Raw genomic sequence first — 20,048 nt, forward strand, 5'->3', positions numbered from 1 at the left:
CATGCCTCCCCAACCAAAGGTGGCTTTGCTGAGTCCCTAATTGAGGATTCAGACTCCCACTTGACTCCGTACACTGAGTTCTAGACACATCTGTAAGCATCGCCATCTCAACGCTTTTGTGTGACAGCATCTGGGAATCAATTTATAGGATTTTAATTCAATAATTCCAAGGGTTGAGCTGTGTGTATGAACTAACACTTCCATGTTTGATTGCTGAGCTAGCCGCAGTGCCATAGTCCCACTCCAAAACCCACAGACATTCTCTATACCAGCCCTGTCAACAATCCATGCACATTTTACAAGCATCAAAGTTTTTTTTCCCCATTTCTCCAAGAAAAAGGGCCATTACGAAACATAAACAAACATACAGAAAGACACAGACATTTATTTGCATCATTTTTTTAAAAACATGTCTTTCTTATTAAACTCTGGTGTTATCCTTTGATTATAAGCATCTTCTTTCCCAGGAAATCTATGACTAAGTCTGTGTAAACCCACATCTCAGGGGTCTGCTCTTGTGGCAGTTGTGGCCACCCCCAGAACTTCTCTCCGCGTCTGTGTGTGACACATGTAATACATCCTCTCTTCCTTCACCTTCCCTGTCCATCCATGTGCTTGCCAAGTATTCTGGCTGGCCACCTCATTACAACAGAAATCCCAGCCAGGATGTGGTAGAGTCTCACAGTATCTCCACTGATTGGCCTAGCCCACATCACTTGCACCACTTAGAGTCAGAATTGTTTGAGTTGGAAGGGACCTTCGGAGGCCATCTAGTCCAGTTCCCCTGCAATGAACAGGGACACCTACAGCTAGATCAGGGTGCTCAGAGCTAGGTCCAGCACCTAACCAGCAGCATCCTAACTCTCATATCAGGTGGCTGTGGACTCTGGTTTCTTTAGTCCTGTGGATTATTGAGAGCTTTTGTTCCCACTTAACTTCAGCACAGTCTCAGGGCACTCCATTATCACTAGATACACCCACTGTGAAATCCAGCCAAATGCATACACTCCCTTCTCTCTTTGCTTTCTCCATAAGGCAGGTTCATGTACACAGCAATTATAGCAGTGTGGGGTTTCGGTGACGGAAATAAATTTCCAGCAAGCCCTGTGCTGACATTCCCCTAGAGCTGCAGCTTTCCTGGTGAGGCTGCCGCATGTTTGCAGCCCCAGTCCCTGGCACCACGGCCAGCCCAAGTGGCTTGTGGCTCCAGCCCACTCCGGCACCAGCTGGGATGAGGCAAAGCCTTACCAAGAAAGCTGACATCACATTTCCAAGAAGAAAAGAGAAGGAGAGAGACTTGAGCAGAGCTTTATTGTTGCCTGTGGTTTCTCCCAGGCTAGCGTGAAACTTGGGTTGTTTATTGGATCCCAAACTTTCTTTGCATGTACACAGGAAAACAGATGCTTCCCACTCCAAGGCCCTGTGCTCGGGCCAGGCTCCCTCAGCAGAACCTGCAGGTAGGGCACACAGCTGGAACAGCAGGGACATGGCTTCCTGCCTCGCCGCTTGGAGCTGATGATACCACGTTATCTATCTCACGCACTTTTTCACCCCCTTGCCAGGGGCATGAAACCTGTGGCCTGCTTTTCCTGCACACTGGGAACAGCCATCGCCTTTGGCTCAAGCAGTGTGCACAGGGCACAGCAGACAGAGCTGGGAAGCAGGCCAGGTCTCCTGAGCCCTAACAAGTGGGTGCCCTGGTTGCTGGGCTCCCTTTCATCTTCCAAAGCTAAAGGCCTGGCACCGTCCCTCCATAGTCCTATCCTCAGGTGCAGCCCTCTGCTAGAACACAGGTGCCAGCAGCTAATGAAGTTTCAAACTCTTACAATAAACTAGAGAGGCAAAGGAGAAATAGAGTGTAAACTCATGTGCCTGAACGTATGCTTATCTTAACTGTGGGGCTGCAGGAAGGCCCCTTAACAGGGTCTCTTGTCACAGGACTGCTGGCTTGTGCCAGCACTATGACATACTGTTGCTGAGGGTTCCTTCCATGTCATGAAGTGGAGGGTCATAGAATTATAGAACTATTAAGGCTGGAAAGACTGCAAAGGTCACCTAGTCCAACCACAACCACCAACCCATCCCCACCATGCCCACTAACCACATCCCTCAGTGCCATGTCCACACAGCTCTGGAACACCTCCAGGGACGGTGACTCCACCACCTCCCTGGGCAGTCTGCGCTAGTGCAGCACTGCTCTTTCTGAGAAGAAATTTTTCCTCATATCCAACCTGAGCCTTCCCTGGTGCAACTTGAGGCTATTCTTTCTCATCCTATCTCTGTTATCTGGGAGAAGAAGTTGACCCCCACCTTACCACAACCTCCTTTCAGGCCACTGTAGAGAGCAATAAGGTCTCCCCTGAGCTCCTCTTCTCCAGACTGAACAATCCCAGTTCCCTCAGGCGCTCCCCATCAGACTTGTGCTCCAGACCCCTCGCAGCTCCACTGCCCTTCTCTGTACATGCTCCAGGATCTTGATGCCTTTGTTGTAGTGAGGGGCCCAAAACTGAACACAGCACTCAAGCTGTGGCCTCACCAGGTCCTCCAGCTTTCTGCCTGAAGAATGTCTCCACAAGTGACACAGGTTGTCTGACAGTGCGATGCACTCACTGTTCCCCTCTCCTGTGACATTCCTGTACATAAGCAGCTGAATAGCAAAACATTGGCGTTGGTTACTAATTTTGTTATTTATAGCGGGCTGTTGCAGATGGAGACAGCAGCACCATTCTATCTTTAGGGCATAGCGCCTGCCTGTCCATACAGACAATTGGTAATTAGCACAAGAACAGTTTGTTTATCTGTTCTCAAACTTAAATAAATAGGAGAGCCATTTATCAGCCAAAACTCAGCTCCGGATCTCCAGGTTAACTGCTTGATGAATAGAGCTCAGTGCTTCAGGTATTTAGGTAGACAGAAGTCTCTTTTAGAGCACTTCCCATGAAAGCAAATAAAAATATGCAATAAAAATTAATGTGTTATGTATCAAAGGGATAGAAGATAGATCAGATAGACAAGGTCACTCTCTTGGCACTGGGCACTTCCTACGTGTCTGTGCAACCCAACTCTCAGCCAATCCCTACAAGTGAATCCCTGCACAAGCTGGGGAACAGGAGGCAGAGAGGATAATTCAGGTTTCTCCAAGTAAAATCCCAGATGTACATTAAGATGTACTTGCATGGCTTGGATGGCAAGACCCTACCCAATGTAAACACCACAAGAGCCAGAGTGAAGACATGACATAATTTTTCTATTTTTATTGCTGATTCCAGCCCTTCTTTGTTCTCTTTTGTTCCCTACACCCACCCCTAAGTTAGAGGAGAAAGGGAGAGGCTTTATGAATAGATGGACTTTGTGAGCTGTACCCAAGAGCTGGCCCCTGTTCCCCTCGCCTTCCCCCGCCACTGCTGGAGGGGTGGGAATGGGAGCTGCAGACGGACTGCACACACTCACGCTATAGGCCAAAGCAGTCTGTGTGAGAGGAGAAACAACCCTCATCTTTCTTAGAATTCAAATGCTTTCAGCATCTGAAAGTGTTCATGTATTCACGCTGGCAGGTGGAGGTTTTTTACACGCACATGAGTATATGCACATCCACACGTACGTGGTGGGGGGGAAAAAAAGGTTTTAGAGGTTACTGTTATCATGCAGCAAAAGAGGGTCAGATCTGAGGAGTTCTGCCCGTCCTCCGTTTCCGACCACGTGTGTCCCAGCGAAGAGCCACTTGCTTATTGTGCTGCCACCTGGGCAGTCTTTATTGGACCTGTTTATCTTCCCATCAGCATCTAGGCAGGGGATAAAAGCTACTGAATGAAAGTAAACTATTTCAAATACAATGGCTGGAAATAAAGACTAATGAGTTCCTTCTGTCTTTCAGCTCACGACTCCGAATTTCCCTGTAGTGGTCAAGCTGGGACATGCTCATGCCGGAATGGGGAAGGTAAGTAAAGGAAAAAATACATGTAGTTCAGGAAAGAGATATCTGTGTGGCACAGCCTCCCTGCGTGTGACCAGCCAGCAGGGAGTTAAGCCTCCCCACAGCCTATCTGGGTGGTACTGGCTGTTCCTGTGGGAGAAAAGGCCTCCTGCTGCTGTCACGCACAGAGCCGGGCAGTGGTGTCAGGCTGGAAGCTGCCAGGGTGTGGGAGGCGGTTCTGAAGAGCAGGGGAAGGCTGGCTGGGCAGGAGCCATTAAGCTTGTCCTTTATACATTTTTTGCTCTCCTGAAAGTAGTGATGTTGTTTGTTCAAGCACCTGCAATGTGCAGCTACACCCCATAGCTCTCACAATGAGGCGCAGCAGCGCTGGTCCTTCTGAGCGCATGACGATGACCTTATTCAATGAAGTGGGAGCCCTTCAGCTATTTTTTTCCTCCTTGCAAGGAAGAACAAGACCTTACAAAGCAGAGTGGCTGGTCGCCTGCCAAGGAATCCTGAAAAACAGTTCGCTCCCCAGAAGGACCTGTTTGTTTTTCCCAGGCTCGCTAGGATCTGTATTCCCCCAGTGAATTGCCAGCTCCTATTTCTGGGGATGCCTGGGCTCCCTTTTCAGCAAGGCATCACCAGTATGCTCCTGCTGCACTTTCGCCTCCTCTTTCTTTCATATACCTCTTTAAAAAAGCATCCTCTGTCTGTCCAAAACATGATCTGTTCAGAATTAGGGAATTCTGATGCAAATGAGTGGCACATGAACTTTGTAACCAATGTCTCTGTCACAACACTTCCCTAGAGTGGACCATTCTCCTCCCTGCCTCACACTGTTTGCCTGAAAAGTATACATAGGTACACCGTCCCTAAGCCTGGTACAGCCTGTTTGCTTGCAATCCATAAACAGAAGTGCTTTCTAGCTTCCTAGATCACACACAGAAGCACTCACAATCATCCTTGCTGTGGCTGCAGTGTTCCCATGTGTGGATGGTAGCTGATGGAGAGGAAGTGGGCTCGGATCCCTGGGCAAATGGTGGAGGTGGCTTTTAGCATCAAACATTTAAATAAGCAGGAAAAGTTTGTTAAAATATTGACATTTTGTATTTTAAACAGGCAGAGGTGTCATTGAATTAGACTACATACAGACAACTTTGAGCAGCTTGCAGCACGAGCTGCTGAATGTGTCCCCAAGAAGGATTTCACTAGCAGACTGCTAACAGGACAAATCAGGAGGAAGAAGTCTCTCTCTGATGAAAGGCTTCAAGTTCTCTGCAGCCCTGTGGGGTTTTTTAGTCCTGCTGCAATTCTGGATCTCTGTGGCCACTATGCAGTTTCATCTGTAATGCAAGGAGGGCTTCATGTATCTCTCTTTGCAACATAGACCCTTGGGTGGCTACAGAAATGAGGAAAGAATCAAAGGAAAGTGTCCCACCCTAAGCAGAGTTTGCAGACAAAACACTCCTCAGAAGCTGTTGTCTTTTGCCCCACTGCAGATCTTCTTCCACCTCTCACATTCTCTTCCATTTTACTCTTCAGTGATCTTGGTTTTTGCTGTCACAAGCTATAGGGGAAGAGGGTTTCTATTCAAAGTGCAGCCCCAATTATATGCAGTGGTACAAGTGGGTTATGTCAGAAGTCGTTCCAGATGTAGATTTGTTGAGAGCCATCATCCTAGAAGAAAGAACAGGTCTGAGGCCAAGTTTACTTCAGTCCATTATGAAATTTAGGGACTACTAGCAAAGTCTGGATGTGTCACTGGGCACTTCTCTGTTTAGTAAATGGGGAAGGTACAGGAAGGAAGGGCTGTTGACCTTATGGTTTTAGTTTGGGTCCTTCTCCAGCCACAAACAGCCTGAAGGTAAATTGAGGCTGATTAAATGTGTTTTCTTGAAGTCCTGTTCGATTCATTGCATTGAGAAAAAAAAAATAAAAGAAAAGAGAGAAAGTGAAAATAAAGAACAAGTCAATCGGTTTAGAATACAAGTAACAGGATTTTTTTTTATTTGTAAGACAATAGAGTTCATTATGGGGCTAAGAGAGAAAATGTCAGAAATACAGAAAAGCAGAACTATGGGCTGACTGGAAAAGTGACACCTAGAGGTAAAAATATAAAGAAATAAATAAGAAACATCCTTCTAAGTAACTCAGAAGGGAAACGTTTCCTAGAGACATGGTGATTTGAACCATCATAACACAAAAGCAATAATCAGTGATAATAAGGAGATTACAGAGTATAATAGAGAGATTATAGAGAGATAAAAGATTTCTTGGTCTTCAGAAGTAAAGATGACAGAAAGAAATAGCAGGTCATTATCTCTAAAATATTCATAGGAAGAAAAGAGAGAGGTTTGCTCTTGGTTTGGATGAGAGTAAGAAAGTAAAAGTTAACAAGGCATCGGCATCAGGTCATGTTTTGTATAAAAGCAGGGACTGAAGAAACAAAGGATAAAATAACCAACCTGTTAGCCAAAGTACACATTTGAGCATTAAAAATAGTACTTACTGTAGCAAATGATGTCAAGATAGAGAGCCATGTACCTGTACCTGTAATGGGTGCTTCAAGGGATGTGAGCATTCAGATTACAATCTCATCACCAGGAGAAACTGTCAAGGGAGTGCTTACATTTTTCTTTTTATTAATGATAAAATCACATAGAATGGGAGGCACCAAGGCTAAGAAGAATGAGCAAAGATGGGAAGTCCAGTGTTTTTCTTTATTTGTACTGAGGTGGTGGCCAGGAGCCAGACAAAGAAAAGGCTTTTTCCCCAACCAGCTCCACTTGACTTGTGGGGATGTATTTGTGTCATTTCACAGTTCCTCATTTTCTCTGTTACAGACCAGAATGCTACAATGATTACTTGATGCTTACTGCTAATTCATGCTCGTAAGGCTCATAGCATTGTAAGAAGCACTGTTTATTATGTTGTGATAATGTCTAGAAAGAGCGTAATTGTAATAGTCAGACTTTCATTTTCAAATATCCTATGTTTTCAAAACATTTTTGATAAACTCATTCACCAAGTTTTTCAATGAAAGAGTTGAGCAGAGGATCCTTAAACCTAAAATGGAAAACAGCTGCATTAGGACATGTAAGAAAGAGGCTCTGATCATTTTATCTTGGAAGAGGAACAGTCAGTATTCGAAGTCAGAACAAAGAGCGATGACAGTATACCAGCAGTGACAGAACTGCTCTTGCCAAGTGATGTGTGCATGTAAGGTGTGGGCTGGAGATGAAGAAAATAAATCCAGAATAAAAGGCATTCCTTGTAATTTCTATTGAGAAATCCAGAAACAACAACCTCTGTGTTGACTTGAGCAGAGGCGCCAGGAATAGCCTTCACTGAGAGAGAAGAAAGGGCCCCAGACAATTTACTTATCTGAAAGCAGGATACATGCTCCTCAGCCCCTCACATGACTATGGTTAATCCCCTTCCAAAATTTGAAGTCATCCCTTATCTTACGGGCACTGGAAAATCGTAGCAAGTGTTCTGTGTGCTGTTAGTCCAATACCGTATTGATACAGATGCAATATCAGAAATATTTACTTGGGTAATGGTTTACAATGGAGTCAGCAAACAGCTTTCTCAAGCTGTATTTAAGCTCCCCAATAGTACCCAAGGTCCTTTCCAGGAAAATTGCAGATGGACGCTGGGAGCAGTGCTTCCTCATGTAGCACTGAACTGGTGTTCACCCAGCAATTCACAAGAGGTCAAGGCATTTTAAGCGTTGTGCAGTTTGAGCCTATCTATCTGCCCCAGATGTGGTTGGGGGCCTCTGTTGAATAGGGTGAGTGCTACAGTGAGAAAGAAATAATACTTCTTCCTGACTCCAGATCTTGTAATGCCAGAGCCCACTGCAAGAAATAAAGCTCTGAGTGTGTTAATATCTAGCATTTGTATGTTAACATGACCCCAGAGTGCCCTAGGAACAGAGCCCAGCACTACAAAGTCACTCAAAGAGCCTCTTCACCTCTTCCTGATCAGATCATGAGAAAGAAACAACTGCCAGATCTGCAAAGAGAGGAAAAACACTTTCTATTCATGTGGCTTTACATATATTTATGTAAATTTAATAAATATATACATATATTGCTACTTTTGTTTTATTTTTAGATCTCTCTAATTAGGTCAGTTTAAGAGTCACCTCCTCTCTATGCCTGCCCCATAATTATGAAAACGCCTCCTCCAGTACAAATCCTGGCTCAGATGAGTTTATTACACTGCAGAAGAAAAACTTGTTGTTCATAATAATGTGGTCAGAGTTATTTTCTCTCTTACTGGATGGGAAAGACTTCTCTCTCTTTTTTTTCCTCTTTTTTTTCTGTTATAAATATAGCACAAACTAAACAGAGCCACTATGTAATGTAAAAATACCACAAGCTTTTTATCAGGAAGGACAGCTCATCACCTTGTCTCTCTCGGGACTGGAAATAGAATGTTCTAAAAGTGAAAGCTTTGAAAATCCAATGCACTGAAGAGGAAAGGAAGGAGGAAAGAGCTGCCTTGGTTTGTCAAGGAACAAATATTTTCTTTCACAGAGGGCAAATAATGACATGTAACATTCAGAACAGAGAAGCCAAATCACTGTGTTCCCTCTGACTCATGAGTGAGGAGGTACCACCCATCTTGAAAATAGCAAGAGCATCTTCCTCATTTCTTGCACAGCAGTCTGGAGCCTTTTGCTGGACACAGAAAGTGGAGACTGAGCCAGGATACTGGGGTCCAGAGCTGCCAAGACTTGTGGTTGAGAGCAGCTATTCATTGGGAAGTTAATAGGGATTATAAGACTGAATGTAGTAGAGACAGTGTAACATTCGGAAAGCTTCAGTTTGAGGATAATAAGGAAGTGAAGACTTCAGCATATCTTTATTATTTTGAGGTGGGTCAAAGGGCAAACCGCATTTGGTTAGGCCCAAACTGAATGTGTGTCAGCTGGCTTGAGTATCTGCCGAGAAGGAGGGTGTGATGTGGGGAAGAGGGAAGCAGAGACGCAGGAAGCCCTCTGTGCAGAGCCAGCTGTCCCAAAATGGCACAGTCACTGCAGAAAGGCAACGTGCAGGTCAAGGTGGATAAAAACTCCCAAGCTCCATGAGGCCAGGCCAGCTCCTCTGAAGGAAAGCACTCAGAGCCTGCATTTTCACAAGCCTATTAAGACTCAGTTAAACACCACAGAGCCAAGTCCAGCCCTGGCTCAGCTTAAGACATTCACCTTGCCTCTAAGCCCAGTTTGGACAGAGAAACTACTTCTGGAAGCTATGTCCCCAGTGGTGTGGGTTCAACTGGTGAGGCTGAGCAAACTCTGGATGGCACTTGGTGAGGCAAGGCAAGGCCAGCCCTTGCAAACTACTGGAATTCTGACATTTCAACCAACTGACTGTTGTTTTTTCATGTGGCCACATCACTCATGAAAGCAAAAGGGCACAGTGAGGCAATACCTGCAGTGCCTAGGCTGAAGAGGAGAGAAGGCTGCAGCCCTGGGATCGTGGTGTGCAGGAAGATGCAGGGTATGCAAGAGGCATGGAGGGGATGTGGGGCCTGGGAGGCTGAGGCGGTAGAAGTTTAGAAGCCTTTCGGTATCTAAAGGGGGGCTATAAGAGAGAAGGGGACAGACTCTTTCTCAAGGTTTCTTGTGATAGGACGGGGGGAAGTGGGTTCAAACTAAAAGAGGAGAGATTCAGACTATACAAGAAAAAAGTTTTTATGATAAGAGTAGTGAAGCACTGGCATAAGTTGCCCAGAGATGTGGTGGAAGCTCCATCTCTGGAGACACCCAAGGTCAGTCTGGAGAGACTCTAAGCACCTTGGTCTAGCTGTAGGTGTCCCTGTTCATTGCAGGGGAGTAGGACTAGATGGCCTTTAAGGGTTCCTTACAACTTCAACGATTCTACAATTCTATGAAGTTTCTGTCCAGTTCTGCTCAGGAATAGCAAGATCGATGCCTGCTGGGAAAGCCGCAGATGGGAATGGGCACAGTATCTTCTACTGAAGTGCCACCACTAGGCACTGGAGATCCAGGTCCCTCTCTGCTGCAGCCAGAGGATTGTGGTGGGGCACTGCCAGCACCTGCATGGAAGAAGAGGGCCAGAAGGGAAGCAGGGACTCTCCTGATGAGATTTCTTGCTTAGAAAAGGCATTTGTCAACACACTGCCCCAAGCTCTTCACAACAGGTCACTAAAACACTACAGCAAACAGCAGCTGATGGCTCCAGAATGAGCCTATTGCTGCTCAAACAGCCAGCACAGCTAAGCAAACAGGCTGTCAGGGCAGGGGCTGTATTTGCACTTGCTGTTTGCACTCCTCTGTGCAGCTAATAGGATATTGCATCTATCCTAAGAAGGGTGCAAAAAAAAAAAAAAAAAAAGAGTGAAAAAATAGCTTCCTGTTGATTTCTTTCCAACTTCTTTTCTCACTTCCACACTGTGGCCAACCTGCTGTTTTAGAAAGCAGATTTATCCCTTATTAAGTAAATTGGTAACTGTTTGATCAATACTCATTTTTAACAGTCCCTTCTTAAATAATGCCCTCTGGCGTCGCACTACATACACTCTGCCTTTGGTTATCTTCCATGGATTTTTTCCTTTAGGAAAATGGATATTTTATCAATGTGCAGAACAGTTACAAGTCTGGAGGAAATGAATTATAAAAAACATAAACGTAGAAAGCTAATAACATGGTGGACTTGATAGATAAGACAGGAAAATAAATCTAATTTGACTGTAACTGGAGTGCTTCCTGTTTATGAAGTAATAACTGCATCCAGGCCTAAGCCAGCATTAACCCAGGACACAGTTGTTATTTTGTCAGATTTGGCCGGCTCTAACAATTAACAAGGGGCAGCTCAGATTTCAGCTTTGGTGCGGTGATTATTTTGATGCCTGGTGGGAAACAGGGCCTTGGCCTCCCAGAAGGGGACCTGGCGAGGTACTTTCTCTGAAAAGCCCATGGGAATGTCTGTGGCACGGGCTGGGAAAGAAGGCAAAGCTATTTCCAGAGGACAGTGCAGTGCTGTTCTACCAGGGGAATCATCTGTTGCGTTCATTTCTTAATTTGTGTCAATCCTCAGGTCCTGTGGAGAAAATGTGCTTCACGTTCATCCTCTCTCTCCCCAAAGGGAGGTGTTGATGGAGAGCAGGAAGGAATTCACCCTTCCTTCCTGTAGCACACCACTTTTTTGAGGAGAGACCCTACTTAATGAGAAGAGCATACAATTTCCTTCTAGCAACAGCAAGATGCTCTAACTCCAGCATGTGAGGGGAAACGGCATCCCTTCCTCTGCCTTGTGGGCCAGCACTCCTGGGCTGAGACCACAAATGCCTCAGCCAAGGCCCAGAGACATCTGTTGTACAAGCATAGCACTTTGCGTCAGATCCCACAGAGGTCCCAGTTCCAAGTAGGTCATTACATAATGACACAAACTAAAAGCGAAGAGATTGGATATAAGAAAAAAGTTTTTTGTTTTATAATGAGGGTAGTGAAGCACTGGCACAGGTTGCCCAGGGAGGAGGTGGATGTCCCATCCCTGGAAACATCCAAGATCAGGCCGGAGGGGCTCTGAGCACCCTGATCTAGCTGTAGGTGTCCCTGTTCATTGCAGGGGAGCTAGGCTAGATGGCCTTTAAATGTTCCTTCTGACTCAAACTATTCTATGATTCTGTGATTCTATAATGGCTTTTGTCTTTCCCGATTACTAAAGGGGTCTAGAAGAGTGTGGTAATCCCCTGCCTTGTGCACTCCTCAGGTCCCTCCTGCCATCATCTCCTTGGGGTCGCACTCTCCCCTTAATGTCACACATCCCAGCCCCATTTATCTCTATAGCAAAAGCACCTGGCACTGCCCAGCCTGCATGGCTCCCCCCAGCATTTTGCAAGCTGTGCCCAGCCTTGGGGCTCCCCTGGTCTGGAGTACTCTCCATCAGACATAGGAGGCAAAAGCCCAGCCCAGAGCAAGGCAGCTTTCCTACATGACATACAAAGGTTCACACTGACCCTTTGGGTTTTTTATTCCCTTTTTTTTTCTTAGTTTTCCCCCATTCCTCCATACGACAATAGTCTTCCTCTGCTCTGTTTCTCATTCAGTCCTGAATAGCAAGAGCCCAACCCTTGCCACAGGAAAAGGGAGGAAGATGAGAGGTATTCTGCATTCAGCAAGAGGAAAATCAGATGCTAGGCCTTCTTCCCTTTGTTCAGACTTATAGAAATGGACATGGGTCAGATTATTTGTGTTTTTCACCTTCCCCGCAACCTGTGCAGTTGTCAAGAGCTTCTCTGCACTGGGATGTGGCGGCATCTTTAGCTTCTGGTACTGGAGCTTGCACAAAGCTGTCCAAACAGCACAACGGGTTAGCCACTAACTTGTTCTCTGTTCTCTAGTGAAGATGGCTCCTGCCCTCTCATGGCTGAAGGCAGATATGTAAAACAACTTGTTTGTTCTTCGCAAAGAAAAACCAAATACCATTGCATGTGTTTCCTTCAGCCGGCTCCACACAGTCTGGCATCTCCCTCCTTTAACATACACATTGACGCAACCAGGGAGCTCTTCTGGGGCAGAGACCATCTGCTTGCTACAAGCAAGCACTCAGCAAAGCTGGGCTGCAATCCCCAATCGTGATCTCAAGATGTTACCAAACTGCAGAGGATAGGTAATATGTAAAGGAAGACACTCCCTTGTTCACCCTTTTCACACAGCACTGCTCATTTTCTGCCACTTAATCCGCCCTTCCTGCATCCCACATGGGTTTCACTGATGCACAAAACAGATTTTTGCCAATAGACTAAAGACTATGGTTGGTGGTATGAATGAGGTGAAGTTGTCTACCATGTCCAGCTTGTTCAGTGCTTCTCTCCCAAACCACATATCATTAGAGCTTGTACTGTTTAGGTCCTTCCTTCCTTTTTTTTTTTCTTTTCTTTTTTTTTTTTTCTTTTGGATAAAGTTCAGAGCGTTTCTCATCGGTAAACACAAATCCATGAAAAGCGAGCGTCTCAGAAAATCTCCACTTTGTAGGCTCTTGCCATCTCATCTCCAAGTGTGACTCAAGCCCAACACCCCACCAGCTGTCCTGTGCACACCCATGCCATCCTGCTCTCACTGATCTCTCTAGGCACCACAGGCTCCCCCAGAGACAACCTTTTCCTTCAAAGCTTGCTTCCAGCCAGGAGACCTGCACCACTCCTCAAAGACAATCAGGAAGGGGGCAATGTGAAATGCCAGAAAACTGAAGCCTAGAAATGGCAGACAACCAACTCTCTTGATTTCTTGGCGCTGATTGTGATTTCCTGGCCACCCAAAATGCTCTGTTTTCATCCATCTCAACATGGGAAATAGCAGTTCCAATGTCTCAATGAAGTAATGCCCCTTAAGAGATGAAATACTTTTTTGAAGCATCATAAAAGCAATGAGCATTAGCAAGAGCCATCTGGGCAACACTCTAGCTTTCCCCATGATGCCAGCTTTACCAGGGCTTGTGCATGAGGCAGGAAAAGGGGGTTGCTCTGGTATAGTTTGGTCTTGGGAACTTTTTTCTTTAAACCATGCAATTCCTGCTCTGCTCTCAACTCTGACTGTGTTAACTGACATTGTGTGATTCAGGCATGGAGATGACTTCCACTTACCAAGTATTCCTGTTCTTTTTGCATCTGTCATGTTTTTGCTGAACTTTTGGCGATCAAGGTCAAAGTTGAGAACCAGTATGACTTCCGCGACATAGCCAGCATCATAGCCATGGCAAAGACCTACGCCACCTCTGAGCCATTCATCGACTCCAAGTATGACATCCGAATCCAGAAAATTGGCAACAATTACAAAGCTTACATGTGAGTGCACGGCTATGCCAGGGTGAGATGTGGGGAAACATTGCTGGGGATGTAATTCATTCGGTGTCTGGGCAGGAACAGGAGGCTGACTTAATTTCTTTGAAAAATGGCCCAGTTGTTCTCCTCCTACCTCTGAACCCAGATCCCTCTGCCACTGATTATCCTTGTTAATCACCATCATTGTTCCTGGAAAACAAAACCTTCTCCATCTGTTGCTGAGCTTCACTTGGTTTCCACTATAAAAACCATCTTCACCATCACCTCCCACCTCCACCTTTCCTTGTGAAAGGGCTCACCATATCCAGCCATTTAGTAAAACCCTCCATCTCCCTATGTGTTCCTGTGGGAACCACCTTCCCAGCTGAGGACACAGTAAAAAAGGGGAAGCAATAAACAAAAGGGGTGTCCCAACAGCACTGGGGAGCTGAAAAGTTTATCAGAGTTGACTGCACCTCATAGAGTCCTGCAGTGTCCAACTTACAGCAATGCCCTTTCTCCTCCCAAGTCAGAGGTCGTGGCACCATGCTCACAGGAGGGCATGAGGAGTGTGCAGCATCAGGTCTCAACTTGGCTACCATGCAGGGTTTCAGTCGGCATTTTGTGTGATTGCTCCCTGAAGCATATAAAGGAGGGAAAGGAGGAGGACAGATATTTCTGCAGGTGCCCCACAGCTCCTCCCTGCTCTGCAGGGTAGTAAAGGAGCGGCATGAAAGCAACACTCAACACTGGTGTCTTTGAAAATATTAAAAAGTGCTCAGCCAAATTTCAGTAGTCGTCAAGTCAGGCTCAATTAAAGATGTAACCACATGACTCAGCAAAACACCTGTTTCTTTTTACTGCAAACGAGTAGACAAGCAAAGCCAAATAGCACAGCTTCTCCAGCGATACCACTCCTTACCCAGCTGCAAAATTCAGGACAAGCAGACAGCTCTAGCACTGCATTCTTCAGATCACCAGATAGATTTCATGTGTTACCTAAGACCTGCAACACTGGGAGTTGCACGCCATATAGCTCTGGTGCAAACATAGTTAAGTAAGATAATCAAAAGCACGTGCTCACATATTTTTCAGTTCTAGCTGTCTGGTTGGATTCCTAGCACAGAGGTATTTAAATAAGTTAGATAATGACTGTGTCCTTCTTGGGAAGGACTTGTGGGACACTCAGCTACTTCATATGAACCCAATGAGAGATATGTTGTTTTAAATCTGATCAGGCTCACAACAGTTCAAACTGGCCAAAGGAAAGAAGGTATCAAATGTCCGTTAAAATTCCCTGTTCCTGCCAACCTACTCAGCGTTGGGTCCAGAGCCTGCTCCCAGCCTGTCCCTATGTGAAACAAAGACCCAGTTAGGCTGACTGTATCCTCTCCCTGATTATTATTCACACCCACCACACTCTCATCCAGGCAGCGATCAGAAATAATACAAGGTAATTGAGGAAAGAAAGCAGTCACACTAAAAGCTAATCTCACTGGGGAATATAGTTGTGCAAGTAATTGTTTGCTAAGTGAGATATGTTTCCATACAAAAACAGCCATGAACAAGAAACACCTTAATGAGAAATTAAGCTTCTTCACAAAGAAAGCAAAAACAGCAGAATTCGCCAAGTGATTTGCAAAGCCAGAGTATTTATTTAAATTTAGACAGCCATTTATGGAAGTGAGCTTGGGAGACTGGCATAGCCATTCTGATCATGGGGTCTTCCATCTGGGCATCAGACAGAATAGATTATTTCTATGGTATAAATAAGTCTCTATGATGTCAGAGGGCAGAGGTAAAAGCACCCAAAATATCAGGACTCTCACTGGTGTCTCAAAATCATTAGTTATGATAGCAAATCTCAGCCTTAAAGGCAATACAGCATGTGTCAGGCTAAGTTAATTCCTTTGATCTGTGAGCCATGGAATCTACCCAGGATTTCTATACCTACACCCACACATATAAGCTTTAAAAACTGCTTCCTTCTGACAACAGACAGTGTACCAAAATTTCTGCATATTATGTTTACTTTGCACCAAGCATCTGCCAGAGGGAGGATGCTGACGGTGACTCATGCATTCCTTCCCGCCCCAGATGTTCAATGCACTTCCTTCCAGCCCATGACCCAAGGCTTGAGTTCAGTTTCCCATTGACTTCAGCGCAGTGACTCCAGATTTACACTACTAACAAACACCTACTTAGCTCATGCCTCGGGCCAACCACAAAACAGCAGATAAGCAGCATGTGATACATGCCTAAAATTCCACCAAATATATTTGACTGACACTGTAATACTGGTGAAGAGAAAACATGAATACTTCTCATGTAGCAGAAGAAACTGGGGGAGAAATTATACACTCCCCCTTTCCTCAGCTCAGGATAGAGGGATCATCCCCAGTTAAGATTTCAAATTTCCTTCTAAAACTATAGCTATGGTTTGGTTTTCTCACCAGTGAATCAACTGCTTACATTTGGTATGCCAGATACATTTTCTAAGCACTTATATTCAATCATTTTGTTACCAATCACACTCCAGGAGTTCTCAGTACTAATGGAATTCTGGATGCCATTTGCCACTGCAGGGAAATTTTCTGAACCTATATGATAACGAAGAATGGCTCCTCCCATTACAGAACTGAAAAGCAAAACCAAATAATCACGTGTCAATAGCAAAAGAGAGGCTGAGGGGTGAATACAAGCCATCAAAGGACTCATAACGATCAAAGCTCAAGGAGAAATCCATATTTTTGCTTAGAATATAGGGTAGGAAGATGGATGTTCTGTGAAGGTAACAAAAGGCAAGAGCTAACTGTATGAAAACACAATTATTCAAGAGTAATTTTTGCCCTCCTCCATCTCTTTTAAATATAGGTTTAAAAGACCATTTAAATTTCACAGCAACTATACATACCACTTCAGAAGAGAAATGGAAAAGGACACCAGGCCATCCCTCACCAGAGTAAAGGGAAACCCTAGGTAGCCAGCTATAATGATCCAGGTTTACAGTAGAGCAGGACATCAGTGTTACGACTGGTCTATATAATCTTATGAGTTCAAAGTCTTTTCTACATCATGTTGAAAAGGTGAGAACACTGAGAGAGGGTTCCCAAAACCACATGTTGAAAGTGCTGGATCACACACCACACTCCTGTCCTAAATCTCTTCCATTGCGGAGATTCTCCCTGGATGTATCCCATCAGCTTGTTGATTTGTCCAAGCACGTAACTCTGCCAGGGTTATCTGCACAATGTTGTCACAGCAGGCTGTCCAAGGTCTGCCCTGTGCATAAGGTCAAGGAAAGCAAAATTTTCACCCTTTGATGGATGATGGTGAAACCCAGCGACACTGGGGAAATGGAAATTAACCATCAGTTGCAGCTAATGAGACTCTATTTTGCAATTATAAATTCTCCAAGACCATACATGGTAAGCCACAGGAAGGTCAGTGAAAAGTCAGTGGAAAAAGAGTGTATAATCGTATTTTCTATGACACCAGTACAACTGAAGTCAAATTTGCATAGACCCAGAGTGTTAGAGCTGACATTTGTGGAACTGCTTAGTCACATGTTTGCATGGAGTGTTGTTCTTCCGCAGATGAAGGATGCTACCGTTGCAGAACACAAGGGTGATTATCTCAGAGACCTTCTCCTGACATTTCAGCTCTCCTAGGCTTGAGGTGTAAAGAAAGTATTCACAGACCTTGATGTGTGCTCAAGATTCCTTGGAGATTTCCCTGCCTAATTCCTCATTCGGTCTTTCATGAATTTGAACAACGTATCCTGTATAGAGTGTTGCTGAGGCAGGATTTGGAAAGATTCTATGAGGAAGAACCTCACCTCATCCCTGCTGTACAAGCACTAAGTCAAGAACGAGGACTACAGTGTGAGGGAGGATGGGGCAGGAATGTACGTATTTCCATGTTCTGTTTTTTTTTTTTTTTGTGGTTTGTTTTTCTAGGAGGACGTCTATCTCTGGAAACTGGAAGGCAAACACAGGTTCTGCAATGTTGGAACAGATTGCAATGACAGAGAGGTAAGGAAGAGGGTTTCAAGACAGTACTAAGTATTCTTAGGTTAGAAGGGAGGAATTGTATTTTAGACCTCAGTTAACTGAGAGAACTGGTAAGCGAGGTCTCCTGGGAGGCTGGATAAAGGAGCTTAAAAGACCAAGTATTTCCTTAAAAAAATACTAAGGGCACAAAGGCAAGCTGTCCTATTTTGGAGAACGGACTGGAAGTACAGCTAGAGATCAGCATTGCTAGGTCATTAGATCTTTAGTGAATTTAGCCACAGGAAACATGACCAGCATGGTAAGGTCAAGCACACAAGTACAAACATGTAGGTACAAAATCAGTAAGGTCACAGCACAAAACAAGAACTAACAAGAAGTTATTCTAAGCAGATTACTAATGAGAGGTGGACATGGAAAAAGTGTTTTTCTTCTGTCCAACAGAAGCAAAAATCTGCCAGCTGACGCGTTGAAAGCGTTGGTCTCCCAAAAGTGGACACTATTTTAGTGAAAGTCTCACTGCTCAACAGTGCAGAAGGAATTGCCTCATGCATCTTGCACACTAAACTTTGCAGATGGGACTTCCATATATTCAAATCACTGAGATATTTGCTAATATTGAAACTGCATTATATTGTTGACTCATGGTAACTTTTGCTTTGATGTATTTTCCATATGCTGTTCTCCATCCTGCTTTTTTAAAGTAGATTATTCACTGATTTATAGAATCCATAGTGTATGTGTTCTCAATCAGGCCTAGAGAATCTAAGACTTACTTTTATTTTCAGATTGTATCTCCCATTCCCCATGATCTTAAGGTCATGGTTAATTCTGACTCTGCCCAGGTTTGGGCACCACATTTGAAGAGAGATAGCAGTGAGATGGAGAAAGGTCATAGGAGAATAAAGGGGATGCACAGAAATGAACTGCCAGGAGGGAATGGGGGACCTCTGTCCTCTTTCAGACTAGATTAGAGAAACGCCTCCTCTTTGGAGTGGAAGAGTTGTGCAGGTGATAAGGTCCCTTCTGCAGCTTTAGTTCTGTGAAACAGGGAAGCCATACCAAGCTCCTAATTTGATGCTGAAGGTGATCCTTCAAGACCCTAATATGACTGTGGGAGCTGGACATTAATATGGATCCTGGGAGCCAGAGAGAATGAAGGGTAGACATTTCCTAATTGCACCTGATCTAGTGCCTGATTTAGTGGTTGGCAACCCTGCCCACGCCATGGGATTGGTACTAGACGATTTGAGGTCACTTCCAACCCAAGCCATTCTGTGATTGTATGATTCTGATTCTAAAAACTGTATTCCTGCCAAGAGACCATGCTGAATTTTGAAGGTTCAGTTTATAGAGGTAGTATCCCAACTCACTGAGCCTTATCTAGCCACAAATGCAACAAATCCCATTGAAATCTAAGTCATCAGTGCATACAAGAAGGTAGGCGCATGCTGAAATGCTTTGCTGAATAGAAGCAATCTGAAGTGCCTACTGTGCTCAACAGTAGCCCAAAGGACTGACATGTCCAAATCATACTGGGCAAAATGATAGTGAACCTCTGCAAACACTCCCCCTGACGTATAGGCATAAACATGCTCCCCTGCCCCATAGCACTGCAAGCAGTGCTTCAGGGCTCAGGGGATGCACAGCTCTCCTCGTCCTCATGCCAGTTAGTGCTTCTCAGGCTCTGCCCTCCTCACAGGGGCTGGGGTGAACACACTCGGTCTCCTCATTAAGAGCCATTTTCCCGCAGACGTTGAGTTCACACAAGTTGATCATTATGTTGTCAAGCCATGGGGACTCTGGCTGGCTTCAAGGATGTAAACTTGATCTTTGGCCAAAACAGCTCTTTTCCCAGTCCCCTCAGGGCCTGCAAAATGTCAGTGTTTTCAAGAGACTGTGGCCTTCCCTCCCCTCCCCGCATCTTGTCATAGTCCTGCTTACAGATCTGCTGTTCTGAGATTATTATTTTTATTGAAATGCTCAGGACTGCACAGCAGCTGCACAGGAAATAAAACCAGGCCGCCTCGTTCCCTCCTCATTTCCACAGCGGGGGGGACGCGGTCCCCTCATAATACGCCTCTTGTCGTTCCCTCTCTTCCTCTTGACACCAGGACAGCTAAAGGGGCACCCACCAAACCTGGCCCCAGCTCAGAACAGCTGATGGTCCTGTTCTGGGATGGCCAGAGAAAGGGGCTGCAGCCTGGTCCGTGTGATGGGACCACCTGGCCAGGAGCAATGTCCAAGGGCTGGGAGGGAGGTGAGGGACTGTGGAAGGATGGCACTGAAAGAGTGAACTGTAAAAAGAAGAGCTGCTGGGTTACAGA

General features: G+C 45.1%; 1 protein-coding gene across 1 annotated transcript in view; it reads left to right on the forward strand.

Moving 5' to 3' along the window:
* Positions 1-20,048, forward strand: part of SYN3 (synapsin III) — a 212,324-nt gene that overhangs the window by 171,714 nt on the left and 20,562 nt on the right. The window contains exons 8-10 of the mRNA XM_021386408.1: positions 3,875-3,937; positions 13,593-13,735; positions 17,671-17,745. Of these exons, the coding sequence (XP_021242083.1) occupies positions 3,875-3,937; positions 13,593-13,735; positions 17,671-17,745 (281 nt within the window). The remainder of the gene's footprint in view (positions 1-3,874; positions 3,938-13,592; positions 13,736-17,670; positions 17,746-20,048) is intronic.

The sequence above is a fragment of the Numida meleagris genome, chromosome 1 (genome assembly GCF_002078875.1).
Source record: "Numida meleagris isolate 19003 breed g44 Domestic line chromosome 1, NumMel1.0, whole genome shotgun sequence".
NCBI lineage: Eukaryota > Metazoa > Chordata > Aves > Galliformes > Numididae > Numida > Numida meleagris.